We start from the raw sequence: 14147 nt of genomic DNA, 5'->3' as shown, positions 1-14147 counted from the left end.
AGCCTGGTCCAAGTTCCCTTGGTCCTATGGTCTAAAAACAGGCATTCTTTACAAAACATTGTAAAGAAAAAAAGTATAGAAAATCTTATATCCTGAAGTACATCTTTGTAATGCCCCAAGGCAGGGTTCTTATTCTGGAGTTAGGGGGTCCATGAATTTGGATGAGAAAAAAACCCCATTTAAAAAAAAACCAAAAAACAAAAACAACCCCAAACTAACCTTTGGCTGAAACTTTGCATTTTCTTTGATAGGAATGTAGGCAAGCAGCCACACTACAGTCAGCAGGATTTGTCACCAATAGAAATTAGATTTGTGATATCACATTACATTTGTTGCAGATATCTTGAAATAGTTCTACTTGTCATTACTTCAAAATTATAGTAGTTATTTGACTTGCTGCTAGAGCTTGTTTCATATGTTAAAGGACGTTTTTTTACTCTATAATAAATTTGTTTTTTTAACCTTATAAATGTATTTCAATATAATTGCTTTTCTTTGAAATTGTGTGTCTTTTATTTGATGTGTCGACTTTGAGAACGGGCTGCATCAGATTGCCAAAGGAGTCCGAGAAACAGTGAAGCCCAGAACCTTTATGTTAAGGTAAATGCTAAAGGGCTGGGGTCAAGGAATCACAAATGGGCACTGTGGGGAGTGTCCTTAGAAGCTGGGAGAAGAGACCCTATCGCTTCCTCTTGATGCCAGGGGCCGATTAATGGCCTGAATATATGAATCGGAGGTGTAATTTTTTGTTGCTGTTCCAGTTGGTGGATCCTCCTCCTCCCCAACCAGCTGCCTGCCTGGATCTCTGCCTGGCCCTGTGGTGTGAGCCCTGGGGCTGACTCCTGTGAATGACAGTGAGCCCGGCTTGCCCTTGGTCCCATTTTAACCTCCTTTTGGGGCACGGCCAGGGTGCTAAGCTCGGCCTCTAAGCAATGCACATTAGCCTGGCAGGAAATTCTGTCTTGAAGAATTTCAAAAAGTGTGCAAAACCAAGCCCCAATTTCATCCCAGCGGGAGAGAGAAAGCTTAGAGAGGAGCAAGACATTGTGGGCAGACACCCCCAGAAAAAGTTGAATGGTGCTCTGTGAGGAATGGGCCACTTGCATGTGCTAGAACATTCTGTTTCTGAACATTTTGAACTGAACTGCTCATTGGTGCAACTTTTATAGCGCAATTCCTGCACTCGCATCAGAGAGGGGCACTTGAGTATTCAAAGGGGGCTCAGATGAGCTGCAGGTGGGTGTGGCCAGGCATGTGCTGTTAATAGAGCTCTAAGAGCCGAGCCTGCCAGTGAGGACAGATTCAATTGTATCCTAAGCTGACTCATGTGCTGTCATGCCAGGAGGAGTGATGATGGGTGGGGTGAAGATGGCTGTCTCGTGCACTGATTCCGGCCTTGCAAGTCCTTAAAACACCGCTCACTTTCCTTCTCCTCCCCCAAATCTTATTTCAGCTCACTCTTCTTTCAGTCTTCTCTGCATTCTGGAGACACCCATCATTCAGATAGCACCATTTAGCGTGTGCTGAAATTGATCCATTCCTCCATTTAGGCATTTATTCCCTAAGTATTTCGGGCTGGCCAGCCACAGATTGAAATCCCAGCTCAGCCACTGACTCGTGTCATCAGGGCAAGTAAAATAAATAAACACTTTAGTTAAAAATTTCAAACCCACATTTACAAAACTCCTGCTTCCCATAAAACACACACACATGGTAAGTCGTGTGTTTCCTTCTTAAATGGATGATGGCTTTGCTTTCTCATCACGAATCTTTCTCTGGACTGTTGAGGTTGTAAGTGCCATTTTCTCTTTCCTCCCCATCTCAGGCTCTGGTATAAAACTGGGTTACTATTGGGTGTCCCCACTATAAACACCCTTATTCCAGGTTTTAACATAGGGAGACATTTTATTGTTCAAATTGAGACACTTTTGAGAATAAGAAGGGGTTATTTTAACCATTATAATTATGTTTTGATAATAGGCATGAAAGGAGACCATCTCAGTGAAATGGGAGATATGATCACCCCATTAGAGAACAGTGACACATTACCCAACAGAAAGACCCAGTGTATCTTCGGATCATTTGCAAAGCTGAGGCATCTGTATTTTTGGTGAAATAATCTGATATTAAAGAAATAAAAGTTACCTCTGAGGAAAGAATCGGAATATTGTTGGCCTTCCTTACATTTATTTTAGGGCTCTATGCATACGTGTCTGTGTGTGCACATGTTTTAATGTATAATTTTATTCTTCGCTTTTCAATATCTTAGGCCTTTAGAGGTCTCTATCTGGCTCTGCTATAAAGTCACTGGAAAGCTTTCCTCTTTTCCTGCTTCTGCAGGGATCAACTCTGACTATATCCCTCTCAAAGGTGAGAGGCAGGTGACCAGGGCTAGTAGGGTGAGGGAATTTGGGACCAATTGGCAATGTGATGATCTCCCCCAGAGGCAGGTGGAATGGCAGCCTTTTAATAAAGAATGAAGAGGTCCTCCATTTTCAAGATCCTACCTGTGTCCACACTGGTATTCGCCAAGCCAATCTTTCTTCACTGGCTTCTTGACCAGGCCCAGATGGGCATCTTGGTTTTAGAAGACCAGTCTATGACAGTCTCTTTTTAAGGAGCTTGTGGTAGTTTCAAGGAATGAAACAAGCCTCTTAACCCCTCTAAGCTCATTTCCTTATTTGTTTACCTATTAATTTAATTTAATTTACTTTTTTTGAGACAGAGTTTTGCTCTATTGCCCAGGCTGGAGTTCAGTGGTGGAATCTTGGCTCACTGCAACCTCCGCCTCCCAGGTTCAAGTGATTCTCCTTCCTCAGCCTCTGGAGTAGCTGGGATTACAGGTGTCTGCTATCAGATCTGGCTATTTTTTGTAGTTTTGGTAAAGACAGGTTTTCACCATCTTGGCCAGGCTGGCCTCGAACTCCTGACCTTAGATGATCGGCCCACCTTGGCCTTCCAAAGTGCTGGGATTACAGGGTTGAGCCACTGTGCCAGGCCCCCTTTCCTTATTTATAAAATGGGCAAAGCATGAATACCTATCTGATGGGCCATGGGAGGCTCAAATGGTAGAAGTCTGGCACACACTGTATGAATCCAATTGGTCATCGCTATTTTTATTGAGTCTACTATGTACACATCCCTGGGCATGAAGGACAAGAAGACAGTTTGAACTTGGACCCCTTAAAGGTTTACAGCCTGGCAGTACTGCAAAAGCTGTGCACATCAGTCTTTATCCCCAGAGAGAAATGTGACAAGCACCACAAACCAGGGATAAAAGGAGTGATTACTAATAGGGAAAAGGGTGGGATCCAGGAAGACTTCTCGAGGAAGGTGTCAAAAGAACCGCATGTTTACAGATGAGCAGGAATTGGATATTCAGAGAGTATGAGAAACACACAGGTGAGAAGGAACAAATGCACAGAAAAAGGAAAATGCAAAGTGTATTTGGGAAGTGGCCAATAATTCTACTTCAATTGAGTGCACTCTTAATTCTTCGGCTGGACTCTGTTCTACTCATTCATTCATTCATTTATTCAGCTTGTGTGATCACCCGTGTTAGGCAGAATTTGATCACTGCTTAAAGACATCCACAGTAGGTAGAGGAAAAATAACAGTTGACAGGTTGCTGGAGAGACCCCTAAGCAGAGTAGCCTTAGGGCTTCTCCCTTCATGGGACCCTATAAGGCCTGAGCAGGGGCCTTAGCAAGGTCCCTTACCCCCATGGCCACACAAAGTTTTCAGAAGTAGGGTTTGTTAATGCAATTAGTTATTCCCCTTATTTAAATATTATTCCTACTTCCCCTTATGTAGGTGGTAATGTAGGAGCCATGGACATTTTGGGGAACCAGCTAAGAGTTGAGTTAAGATAGATTTTGTGTTCTGTTGAATATACGTATGTGGTTTACAGTCTTTTCTTTTTGTATAGCTAGGTTACCACTAGCCAGAGTAACTGCAAAGTGAAAAAACAGCTTCTAGAAATGCTGTCTTTCCCATGATGCCAACTCACTTGACCCTGTGGCATCAAGAAGTAGGACCAGAGGCTGATTCATGATGGAAGAGCGTCCCCACGGTGCTGACCCTACATGTAGGTGGGTGGATGGTGGTGAATCCAGGTCTGAAATGTATGCAGCCAGAAACTAAACTGTAAAAAATCCTCTAAACTTTATGTGTTTCCCCAAATTTGTTAAAAATCTTAAAAATGTAGTGACATTACCAATAATAAACTGTGAAGCTGAAAAAAGTCTTCTAAGGCATCAATAAACAAAGAGAAATTTGGACTTATCTTGCTACAGGAAAGACCCAATTGTTTTTATCTTCTTTACGGCCTCACCAGGATACGGTACCTTTGGTTGCTGAATGACAGGCAGCCACATGCTTTTTCTTTCCTCCTCAGAATAAACTCTGGCTTTCCCAGTTTCTTCCTGCACTTGCTTAAATCAGGCTTAGAGCCCCACCTCTAGGAGAGCTCCAGAGACAAACTCATCTGACTGCCTGCATTTGAATCCATGTTCTGTCAATGATCGGCTGGGTAACCTAAGGCAAATCACTCAACCTCTCTGAGCTTCTGTCTCCTCATCTGTAAAATGGGAACAATACCAGTGCCTACTTCATAATCCTGTGGACAGGTATAAATGAGTGAATGCAGAGAAAGGACCCCCACCCAGCATGGAGAGCACAGTAAGCCTGTCACTGGATGAGACCTAATAAATTGTAGCTGTCAGCATTACTATTATCAAACGTGGCTAGGAAGCACAGTGACTGCAGAGGCATCCAGCAGATACGGCAGAAAGCAATTTCCCAGTTCTGCCCAGTGGGCTTCAGTTATTTTTATTAGTCACACACACACTCAGGTAAAGGCATTTCCTGCATAACATATCTTAATAGGCCCATCTGAGGTGGCACTTCAGCCACACATGCACCTGCTGGCATTTCTGTGGGCTGCTTTGCTCCAGCAGCGGTGGGTGCCTCCATCACTGGCCCTGTTATCCTGTGAGACCTGACAGGCATAGCTCTTCACACATCATTCTTCCCCTCCCTGCTCCTCTGCCCCAGACCACCGAATCTGACAGCAAAGCTGAGGCTAACCCATTCACCCAGCCCTCCTTCCTTCTTTCTTGCCCTCACTTCTTTCCTTCCTCCCTCCCTCCCTTTTTCTTTACATATATTTGTTGTGTCTAGCCTCCATGGCATCTTCTGTGATTCCAAGATTTTAGGAGACTCAGCAAAGTTTGAAAACAAATTTCTGAAAGGGACTGACATAGGGTACTAACTTTTAATTTTGCCAAGTAGGATATCACACACACACACACACACACACACACACACACACACTATCACCACTACTTATTACCATCGTTCCATCAAAGAAGTGCTATTTCAGTGTCCCCAAATAGAAAAGACACAGTCTTCAGAAGAAAAAGACAACCATTTATATAAAATACATTCAGTTTTTAAAAAGACACAGCAGTTTCCTAACTTTGTTTTCTGATTTGCCATAAGCCAGTAAAAACTCTGGGTGCCAGATCTAGATAAATGTTGGAGAAGGAGTGTACTAACAAGAGGAATAATAAAATAAATGTTTACTGAGCGCCAAATGTGGTGTTTACTAACTGTGTGATCTTGGGCAAGTTACTGAACCTCTCTGAACTCTAGTTCCCTCACTAGCGTAAAGACAGGGATGACGATGCTTGCTCTGCAAAGCTTTCCACGGGTTTCTAGGCACAGAAAAAACTTGTGCTGTGCTGGCTGAGTAAGAGTCGCCAGCGAAACTTGTTAAAATTAAGATTCTTGGCACTACAAGGACAGAATCTGATACAAGAGATCTACAACGGGGCCCAAGGATCTATGCTTTTAGAAACAGCCCTCTCCTCGAGATGTTTCTGATGAGCAGCTAGGTTTGCTGTTGTTCACAGTCCCTGGCTTTTGGGTTGGACGTTCTGTCTACCTAACTTATGAGAGTGTCTGGTGGATTGTTCCTGGCATGGTGTGTTCAGAGGGAAATCTTGGGAGGAATCCTGTTTGCTGTGTTCAGCCTCCCCCTCCCTCCCACTCTGTTCTTCTTCTCAACAAATGGTACCTCCATCTACTTAGAAACCCCAGGGTTATTCTGAACACATTTTCTCTCTCACAGACTCTTCCATGCCATCACCAACCCATCCCAGGTCCTTGGAGCTGTCTGCTTCTCCACCTCCACTGCCCCAGCCTGGTCGAGGTCATCATTGTCTCTCACTGCCGCCGCAAAACCTCCTACCTGTCTCGTCTGAAGTGTATGCTCCACACAGTGGCTGGAGTCACTTTTAAAAGGCACAATTCAGACAGTATCTTTCATCTGCTTCAAACCTTGCTGTAGTGGCAAAAGCACTTAAGATAAAATCTGAAGTCCTTAATGTGACCTAAAAGCCCCTGCACGGCCTGGCCCCTGCCCACACCTCTGGCCTTGACATGCACCTGCTTCCCTTCTATTCTCTGGGCCCTGTTAGTTCTCCCATCTCACTTGCCTCAGGACCTTCAAGCATTCCCCTCCTCCTGTCCACACCTTTCTCTCTCTATCAGCCCCCTTCCCTGAATTAGCTCCTCCACATTGTCCAGGGTTCTAATCCAAATGTCACTGCCTCAGGGACCTGTGATGTACCAACCTCTGTTTTAGAATTCCATCAGCATCTCACTCCTTTTCTTCAAGTCACTTGTTGCAATTTCTGTTCATGCTTGTTTGTGTTTCAATATATCTGTGCTCCCTACTAGAGCCAAATTCTATGAAATATAACAATGTTGCTCACCATTATATCTTCAGTATTGTCTGGACACAGTAGCCACTTAATAGATACATATTCATTCAGTGAATGGATGAATGATTAAAGATGTGAACTCACATCCCTAGAAGAGCAAGTTTCCTTTTTCTTTCTGGCTGGAGTGACACAAGATGCCCAATCCTGAGAGACCCTTGTCATACACAGTACAGGAGAACATCTAGCCCTGAGCTAGAACATGGATGACCTGCCCTGACATGTCATGGGTTGGTTATTTTCTCAGGAGTGAGCAGGCAGTGGAAGAAAGGCAGCTTTTGCCACAGAAGCATCGTTACTAGTTCTTGACAGGGTGGTTCTGGGTGTCCTGGAGAACATTTGCTATGAAAATAGGTTGCTACCAGATGGCACAAAGGCCAGACAATTCCTTGGTGTGGTGGAACAGGTATGGGCGAGTTCTGATAGACCTGGATTCATCTTTTCGCTCTATCGCTTGCTTGATGTGTGACCTTGGACAAGAAGTCAAACCTCTCTGAGCTTCAATATATTCATCCGTGAAGAGGGAGCAGTTACTTTTGCCTGTTGGGGTAGCTGGAGGATTAATGAGATAATGTCTATAGGAGGCCTAGCACAATGTCTGGTACCCATAGTATGTATCAATAATAATGACAGTCTCACTAGGCTGTAAGCCTCCTTCAGGCAGGGGCCAGGTTTGTCTTTGGCTTGATAATTCAGTATCTGCTACAGTGCCTGGCATGTAGTAGATGCTTTAGGAAGTCTTTATTAGTGATTTAATACATGGTCAAATGTGTTTTACTTCAGTTGGATTTCCCTCTTCTAGGAAGGAATCCCGTGTGTAAAAACTTCCCCCTTGCCAAGTACTCAAACCAATTGATTTCCTGTGGGCAACTCAAATCCCTGTGTTTTGAAATCTCAGAGCTGGAAGATTAATGTGTATTTGTGGGGGTGGCTCTGTCTTGAGTCATCTCTGAGACCCCTGTGCTTGTGGAAGGTGGAAACTCATCAGCCCTCGTCAGAAGGGCTGGAGGATCAAATCAATGGAGAGAGGAATTCCTATTTTGTTCCAATACTATAGAGAGCACAACTGTTTCTTTGAAATTGACCTTCATTTATTTGGAGGGGAAAGCAGTTAGTTCAATAATGGCTTCCTGGTGCCTTCCAGCATTTTAAAAGACAGAAGCAAGATTGGGAGCAAGGCAAGGTTCCAGTGTTTTCTGAACAACTCACTAAGCCCAGCCACTGGTTGGCTGCCGAGCCCTTCCTGCTGCCGGCCCTGCATCCCCCTATTTCCCCCACTGCCGCAACGTACATCCTCAGTGGCTCAGCCACTTCTTGAGACCCTGACCAGGCCTTCCCCAGGTGGGCTGGCAGTTAGCCTTATGGAGTAGAAATACTGCTATATTCTATTCCAATTATTTCCTGTCCCTTCCTGGCCTGATTCTAGCACCAAATAAAGAGGTCCTTGTTTGGTGGAGTCCATCCTTGCTCCTGAGTAAGTGAGCACTGGTCCCTGGTCCAACTTGGTCTGAGGCCACAGGGAAAGTCTCACTAGGCTGTAAGCCTCCTTCAGGCAGGGGCCAGGTTTGTCTTTGGCTTGATAACTCAGTATCTGCTACAGTGCCTGGCATGTAGTAGATGCTTTAGGAAGTCTTTATTAGTGATTTAATACATGGTCAAATGTGTTTTACTTCAGTTGGATTTCCCTCTTCTAGGAAGAGGGAAAGGGTGGGGAGGACGTGGGGGAGGGTGTCCCAGGTGGGGAGAGCACAGGAGGAGACAAGAGGCCCCACTCTGCAGGCAGCCCAACCCTGCTCCTAGTAATAAAAATAAAAGATGAAGGAAAACAAATGGGGTCCCTGAACAGGATCCTGTAGGGGGCACAGCTATTTTCCCTTCTTCCCAGGAGAGATCCCAACCCTACTCTCCCACAGAGAAAACAAACACAGCTATGGAAAGCTTGTGCCATCCTGGTACCTAAAAGCCTATCACTAATTGGAAGTTGCTCCTACCTGCACTTATCCCTTTGTCAAACACAGTCCTCCCTTACATGTGCTTCCTCCCCTCATGAGTGAAAAGGTTTTTATGGAAAATTTAGAATTTGGAACCTTCTTCAGATTCCAAAGAAGTTATTGTTCTGTATCATGCTACTTTTGCTTGGGTGTTATTTCAACTCAGAGGAAGTAGAAACCCACATCTCTGTTTTGCTGGAACACTCTTCCTGAATCATTAAGAAAACAGTAATTAAGTACCGTCTTTGTTTGAAGCTCTTGAGTACTTTTTGAAGCCCATCCCTAACCTAAGTCCTAGAGTCCACATTCCTTACCTTATCCATTGGGTTTTCAGGGAAGAAGGATGTTGATGGGGTCTGCTCAGGGACAAATGGTTGGAAGATCTCTGGGTGATTGTCACATGATAGAAAGTTTTCATTGCAAGAAGAGAAACAAGATAGCATCAGGGTGGCAAAAACCTCTCACTTTCTATTGTGTAGAAGCTCAGGACTTGAGATGCTAGGGGAACAAGGTCTCAGAAAGGCACAGACAGAAAGGAGAGAGATGGTGGGAATAATGTGAGTGAGAAGAAACTAAGGGTGGGTTTGATGACTTGAAGAGCAAGACCCAGAGAGAAGACACATCATCTCACACTACCATGTGGCTAGGAAAGGTCTGAGATTTGCAGCATTTTAAACCCTGGCTTCCAGGGTGCTGTAGCCTGAAGGGAACTGAGAGATTTTCTGGCCAGTGATTTTCAAAGCCTGGTCTGTGGATACCCTCTTTAGAATCACCTGATGGGCTAATTGCACCTGCAGATTCCTGGGATCTTTCTGACTTACTAAATCCCATTTGGTGGGGGTTCAGCCCAGGCAGCTACCACTGTTTATCACGTTTCTTGGTGATTCTGATACTTATCAAAGTTTGAGATCCCTTCATCTAATTCAACCCCCTTATTCTCGAAATGTGAGACCTGAAGCCCAGAGAAGCAAAGCAACAATCCTAGGGTCACAGTGCTAATTGATGGCAAAACTCAAATGGAAACTCTGTTGCTCCTGATCACCAGAGTTGCGTTCTTCCCATTTCAATATGCTGGAAGCCTCTTTACCTGTTTGGAGCAATTTCCCCTGCCCCTAAAGCCAAAGCCTGCACCTTTGAACTATACCTGCATCCTGCTGGGGCCTTCTTCCTGAGCATGCTCTGGTCACAGCCTCTGCAGGCTGGAGAGCAGGGGCAGAAGGAAGAAAGGAGAAAGACTCAGTTTTCTTCTGAGACTTTAGTAGCAGGTGTGGGATTAGCAAATGAGTAGAGAAGAAGAAAAGACACAGTTATACCCACTGGGAGATTGGGGTTTGGTTTGTACTGCTCATAGCTAACTTTCATTAAGCATCTGCTATATAACAGATACTGTGCTAAGTCCTTCCTATACATTAGTACAAACTCCATGGAGCAAATATGAATAGGCTCCATTTTGTAGATGGAGAAACTGAGGCTCATACAGGAGTGGTCATTTGCCCAAGGTCATGAGGCTAATAAGAGACTAAGTCACCTCCATCAGCGGCATGTACAACCATGATCTTTGTAATGGCCCAATGCAGTGTGAACTGTCATTCACTGAAAACCCAACGAGCCTGCAAAAGGACCCTGAGACCTTGGGAAAGAAAAGCAAGCTTCCCTGCAGTGGTATGTGATCAAGCCTGGGGAGCAGAACTTTTTCAACCCTTTTCCACTCAACACTAACCACTGAAAATATTTCTGAAAGGCATCAGCCTGCTAGCCTGCCTTAGAAAAGATGACATGGAGAATAGGTTAGATGGCTTTTGAAAATCTTTTTCTTTTTTTCTTTCTTTTTAAATGGAAACTTTCTTTTTAAATGGAAGCTTCCTTTCCATTTGCCTTTTTCTCTTGAAAGCAGTGTCTTCAGAATTTATAGCTGCTTGAGGGATTTGGTTACATTTGGGTCTAACCTGACACCCCAGTGTGATCACAGGCGTATGTGGTCTGTGGTGTGTAGCAGCTGTTACCTCTCTTGATATCATGGCACATGACTGTGTCATGATCACCTCCCTCCATTCATTTTCTGTAGTGTCTCCCAGGGATAGGAGAAAAAATCAAAGCAGATCGGTGCCTCAGAGGAAGGACAAGGGTTTCCCAGGCCGTGTGGACAGCATGTGACAGATGCACCTCTTTAGGTTTACCTGCTAACCAGACCTTGGCTTCTTCCTTAGAAAAAATTAGGTAGCCTTTTGAAAAATTCAGTTAGTAGGACCACCAAACAAAAGGACGACAAGCACGTTTTCATAAGAGGGGAAGGGCACGCTGAATTCCCTCTTACCGGGATTTGGTGTCTGTCAGCTTAGGTGAGGGACAGCTGTAATTTAATTCTGGGCATTCCAGAAATCAACAGAGTTAGAAATATTTTTGGGTGAAAACTAAAACTGTGTGACCCTCTAGTCATCTTCTCTTTCTACCTCAAGCTTTCAATAACTTAAAGGCTGGTTGGGGCTGTGTGGCTGTAAAATGCTCTTATTAATGGATAATGGATGTAGTATATCTGGGTGATAGCTGTCAGTGAAGAGGGGAGGGGAAGAATGCAGCCTCTGCAACGCTCTTGAGAAGCGTGGCCTCTGCACTAGCCCTGGAAATGCTGAATGAATGCTGGCTTTCTGTGTATGAGCTGCCTCCCTGCTTCCCAAATGCCGCGTCTGCAGTAACTACAAACTATTTTGTATGCTGCATTAGTGACGCTGCCTTAGCCGACACATCCTTACTACTGAAATAACGCCGGTGTGATATTCAAGCCCAGTGTCCTTTTTAATTATTAAACCGAGGCTGTTGAGTGAGTCATTCCCCATACCAGATCTTCCTTCTGTGGTTCTATTTCTAGAGGCTAGTCCCTTAGCGTGTTCCACTAACACCGGAGTTGGTTTTTAGCCAGCTCCTCAATCTGCAAAGCCTTTGCAGAACAAACAATATTATTCAATCTCTAAACACGCACAGACTGCATAAGAAACAAAACTCACAAAAAAACTTTAGAGTAAGCTCATCAGTAAACCCAAGGTCCAAAAATGCCCAGTTCCCCTCCCGCTAGTCCCCAACTTACCAAGTGGCAGAGCGATGAAGAAGGGTAGCCAGCACAAGATGAACATACCGACCACAATGCCCAGCGTCTTGGCTGCCTTCTTTTCCCTGGAGAACTTAAAAAGTTTGACAGCTATGGAACTCCTGGGGTTGTGGCCCTTGGCCTTGGTACTACTGAGGGTGTCCTCGTGAAAGTTCTTGGAGTGGATCCTCAGGGTCAGCTCCTTGGAGTTGGACATCTCCTTCATGACTCCCGCCTCCAGGTTCTTGGTGGTTCTCTTGGCCACAATATAGACCCGGCAGTACATGACCAAAATGACCGCCAGAGGGATGTAGAAGGAGCCCAGGGAGGAGAAGAGGGCGTAGAAGGGTTCTTCGGTGACCCCGCACTCCTTGTCATCGTTGGGTGCCGGCTCCTTCCACCCAAGGAGAGGCCCGATGGAGATGACGGTGGACAGGACCCAGACACTGAGCAGTGCCAAGATGGCCTTCCTCCGGGTGACCAGTGTGGGGTACTGCAGAGAGTAGCGCACCCCAATGTAGCGATCGATGGAGATGGCGCACAGGCTCAGAATGGACGCTGTGCAGCACAGGACATCCACGGCTGCCCAAATGTCACAGAAGATCCGCCCCAGCACCCAGTAGCCCAGCACCTCCAGGGCCGCCGAGAAGGGCAGGACGGTGAAGCTCAGCAGCAGGTCGGCCATGGCCAGGTTGACGATGAAGTAGTTGGTGGGCGTCCGCAGGTGCCGGTTGCAGGCCACAGACAAGATGACTAGGATGTTGCCCACGATGGCAAAAAGGATGAAGGCGCCCAGCACCAGGCCCACAGAGATGGCCCTGGTGACGTCCAGCTGGGGCAGTGTGGAGTTGCTCGAGGTCTGGTTGGGGCCAGTGAAGTTGGCATTTTTCAACTCTCCCCAGTGGGCAGGTGCTGATGTGTTGTGGCCGGTGTCCAGATCGGAATTCATCTTAGAGTCCGCCCTCCATAGCCAGGGGGATGATTGGGCTCGGAAGCGCTGCGGCGAAGGCTCCTCAGCTGCCCTGAAACTTTGCTTCCCCCGTGGTCTTCTTCCCAGAGGCGCCCTCCCGGCGAGGAGTCATCTCCCCCGGGCAGCCCAGCCCGGCAGCACGTCTCCTGCCTGCACCGAGCCGCTCGCTCGCCTGTCAGAGGGAGGAGGAGGAGAGAGGGGACGAGGCGGCAGCTCCAAGTTTAATGGTCCACGTCAGGCGCGCCGGGCCGGACTCGCTGGGGAGCGGCGGGGAGGAAGGGGCGTCAGGGCCGGGGGCGCCCGGGGGCGCCCGGCTGGCGCGGGTCTGCGGACCGCGGCGAGTCCTCCGCTCAGCGAGCGCTGAGGGTCTGCTTTCAATGAGCCGCCTCTGGGCTGACTGCACGGCGGTGACATCAGGCGGGGGAGCCCGGCGCCCTGACTCCGCGCGGCACTAGGGGGCAATGCGGGTCCAGCCAAGGCGCCCGCAGCCCCGACGCCACCGCCCGGGCCAGCCGGGAGGCCGACCGCGCCCCCCGCCGCTCCCAGGGCTGCCCTCTGCGGGGGCCGGGGGGCCGGGAGGGCGGGACCTGGGCGTGGATATGCGGGTCACCCTCCCCGAGGCGGCCCGCTGGGGTTATTTTCCCCGCTAGTCACTCTTCCGTGTCAAAGGTGGGTTGGGGGCTGCTTACCTCTAATAGGGGGCTCCCGGAGTCAGGACCCGGAATTGAACGGGATATGCAACTTGTTTGGCATCTAAAAGAGGCAGAGAGAATTCTAGGGTTAGACAGGTGGGAGGGACTTGAGTCGGATCTGAGGCCAGCCCCCATCCTTCATCTCGCTCCCCCGCCCCGTGCAAACTGTTTGGCCCCAGTAAAATACGGCTTCTCTCCATCGTTTCATTCATTCAGGCATTCACTCATTTATTCAGCCAATGGCTACTGAATCTCCACTCTCTGCCTTGGCTCTAGGCGCCGTGGACAGAGCAACTGAACAAAATAGACGGACTCCTGCCCTCTAGGAGCGTACATTCTCCTGACAGAAGACAAACAGTAAATGAAATAAGCAAATGATGAGGTGTGTAATGTGATGACAGATTTAGGCTGAAAATAAAGTAAGGAGAGGGAAATGTAGTGAGGTGTGTGTGGGGTGGATTTGAAATGTTAAGTGGGTGTTTGGGATGTCACTGAAGTGTTATTTGAGGAAACCTGAAGGGAATGAGGGAGGAAGCTAGCTGGCTATCAGGGAATGGGGGGTGAGGGAGATCAGAGACCTGGGGAAGGGACCTAGAGGATCTTCGTTATTTTGTTGAGTTTTTTCCT

At 47.0% G+C, this 14147-nt stretch overlaps 1 protein-coding gene across 1 annotated transcript in view; it reads right to left on the bottom strand.

Annotated features, from left to right (window-relative positions):
• ADRA1B (adrenoceptor alpha 1B) overlaps positions 1 to 13227 on the bottom strand; it is a 57861-nt gene extending 44634 nt beyond the window's left edge. The window contains exon 1 of the mRNA XM_002744109.7: positions 11859 to 13227. Within this exon, the coding sequence (XP_002744155.3) occupies positions 11859 to 12807 (949 nt within the window). The 5' untranslated portion in view covers positions 12808 to 13227. The remainder of the gene's footprint in view (positions 1 to 11858) is intronic.
• Positions 13228 to 14147: the final 920 nt, after the last annotated feature.

Source organism: Callithrix jacchus, chromosome 2 (assembly GCF_049354715.1).
Source record: "Callithrix jacchus isolate 240 chromosome 2, calJac240_pri, whole genome shotgun sequence".
Taxonomy (NCBI): Eukaryota; Metazoa; Chordata; class Mammalia; order Primates; family Cebidae; genus Callithrix; species Callithrix jacchus.
The sequence above is the reverse complement of the archived record's forward strand: the minus strand, read 5'-3'. Positions and strand labels throughout refer to the sequence as shown.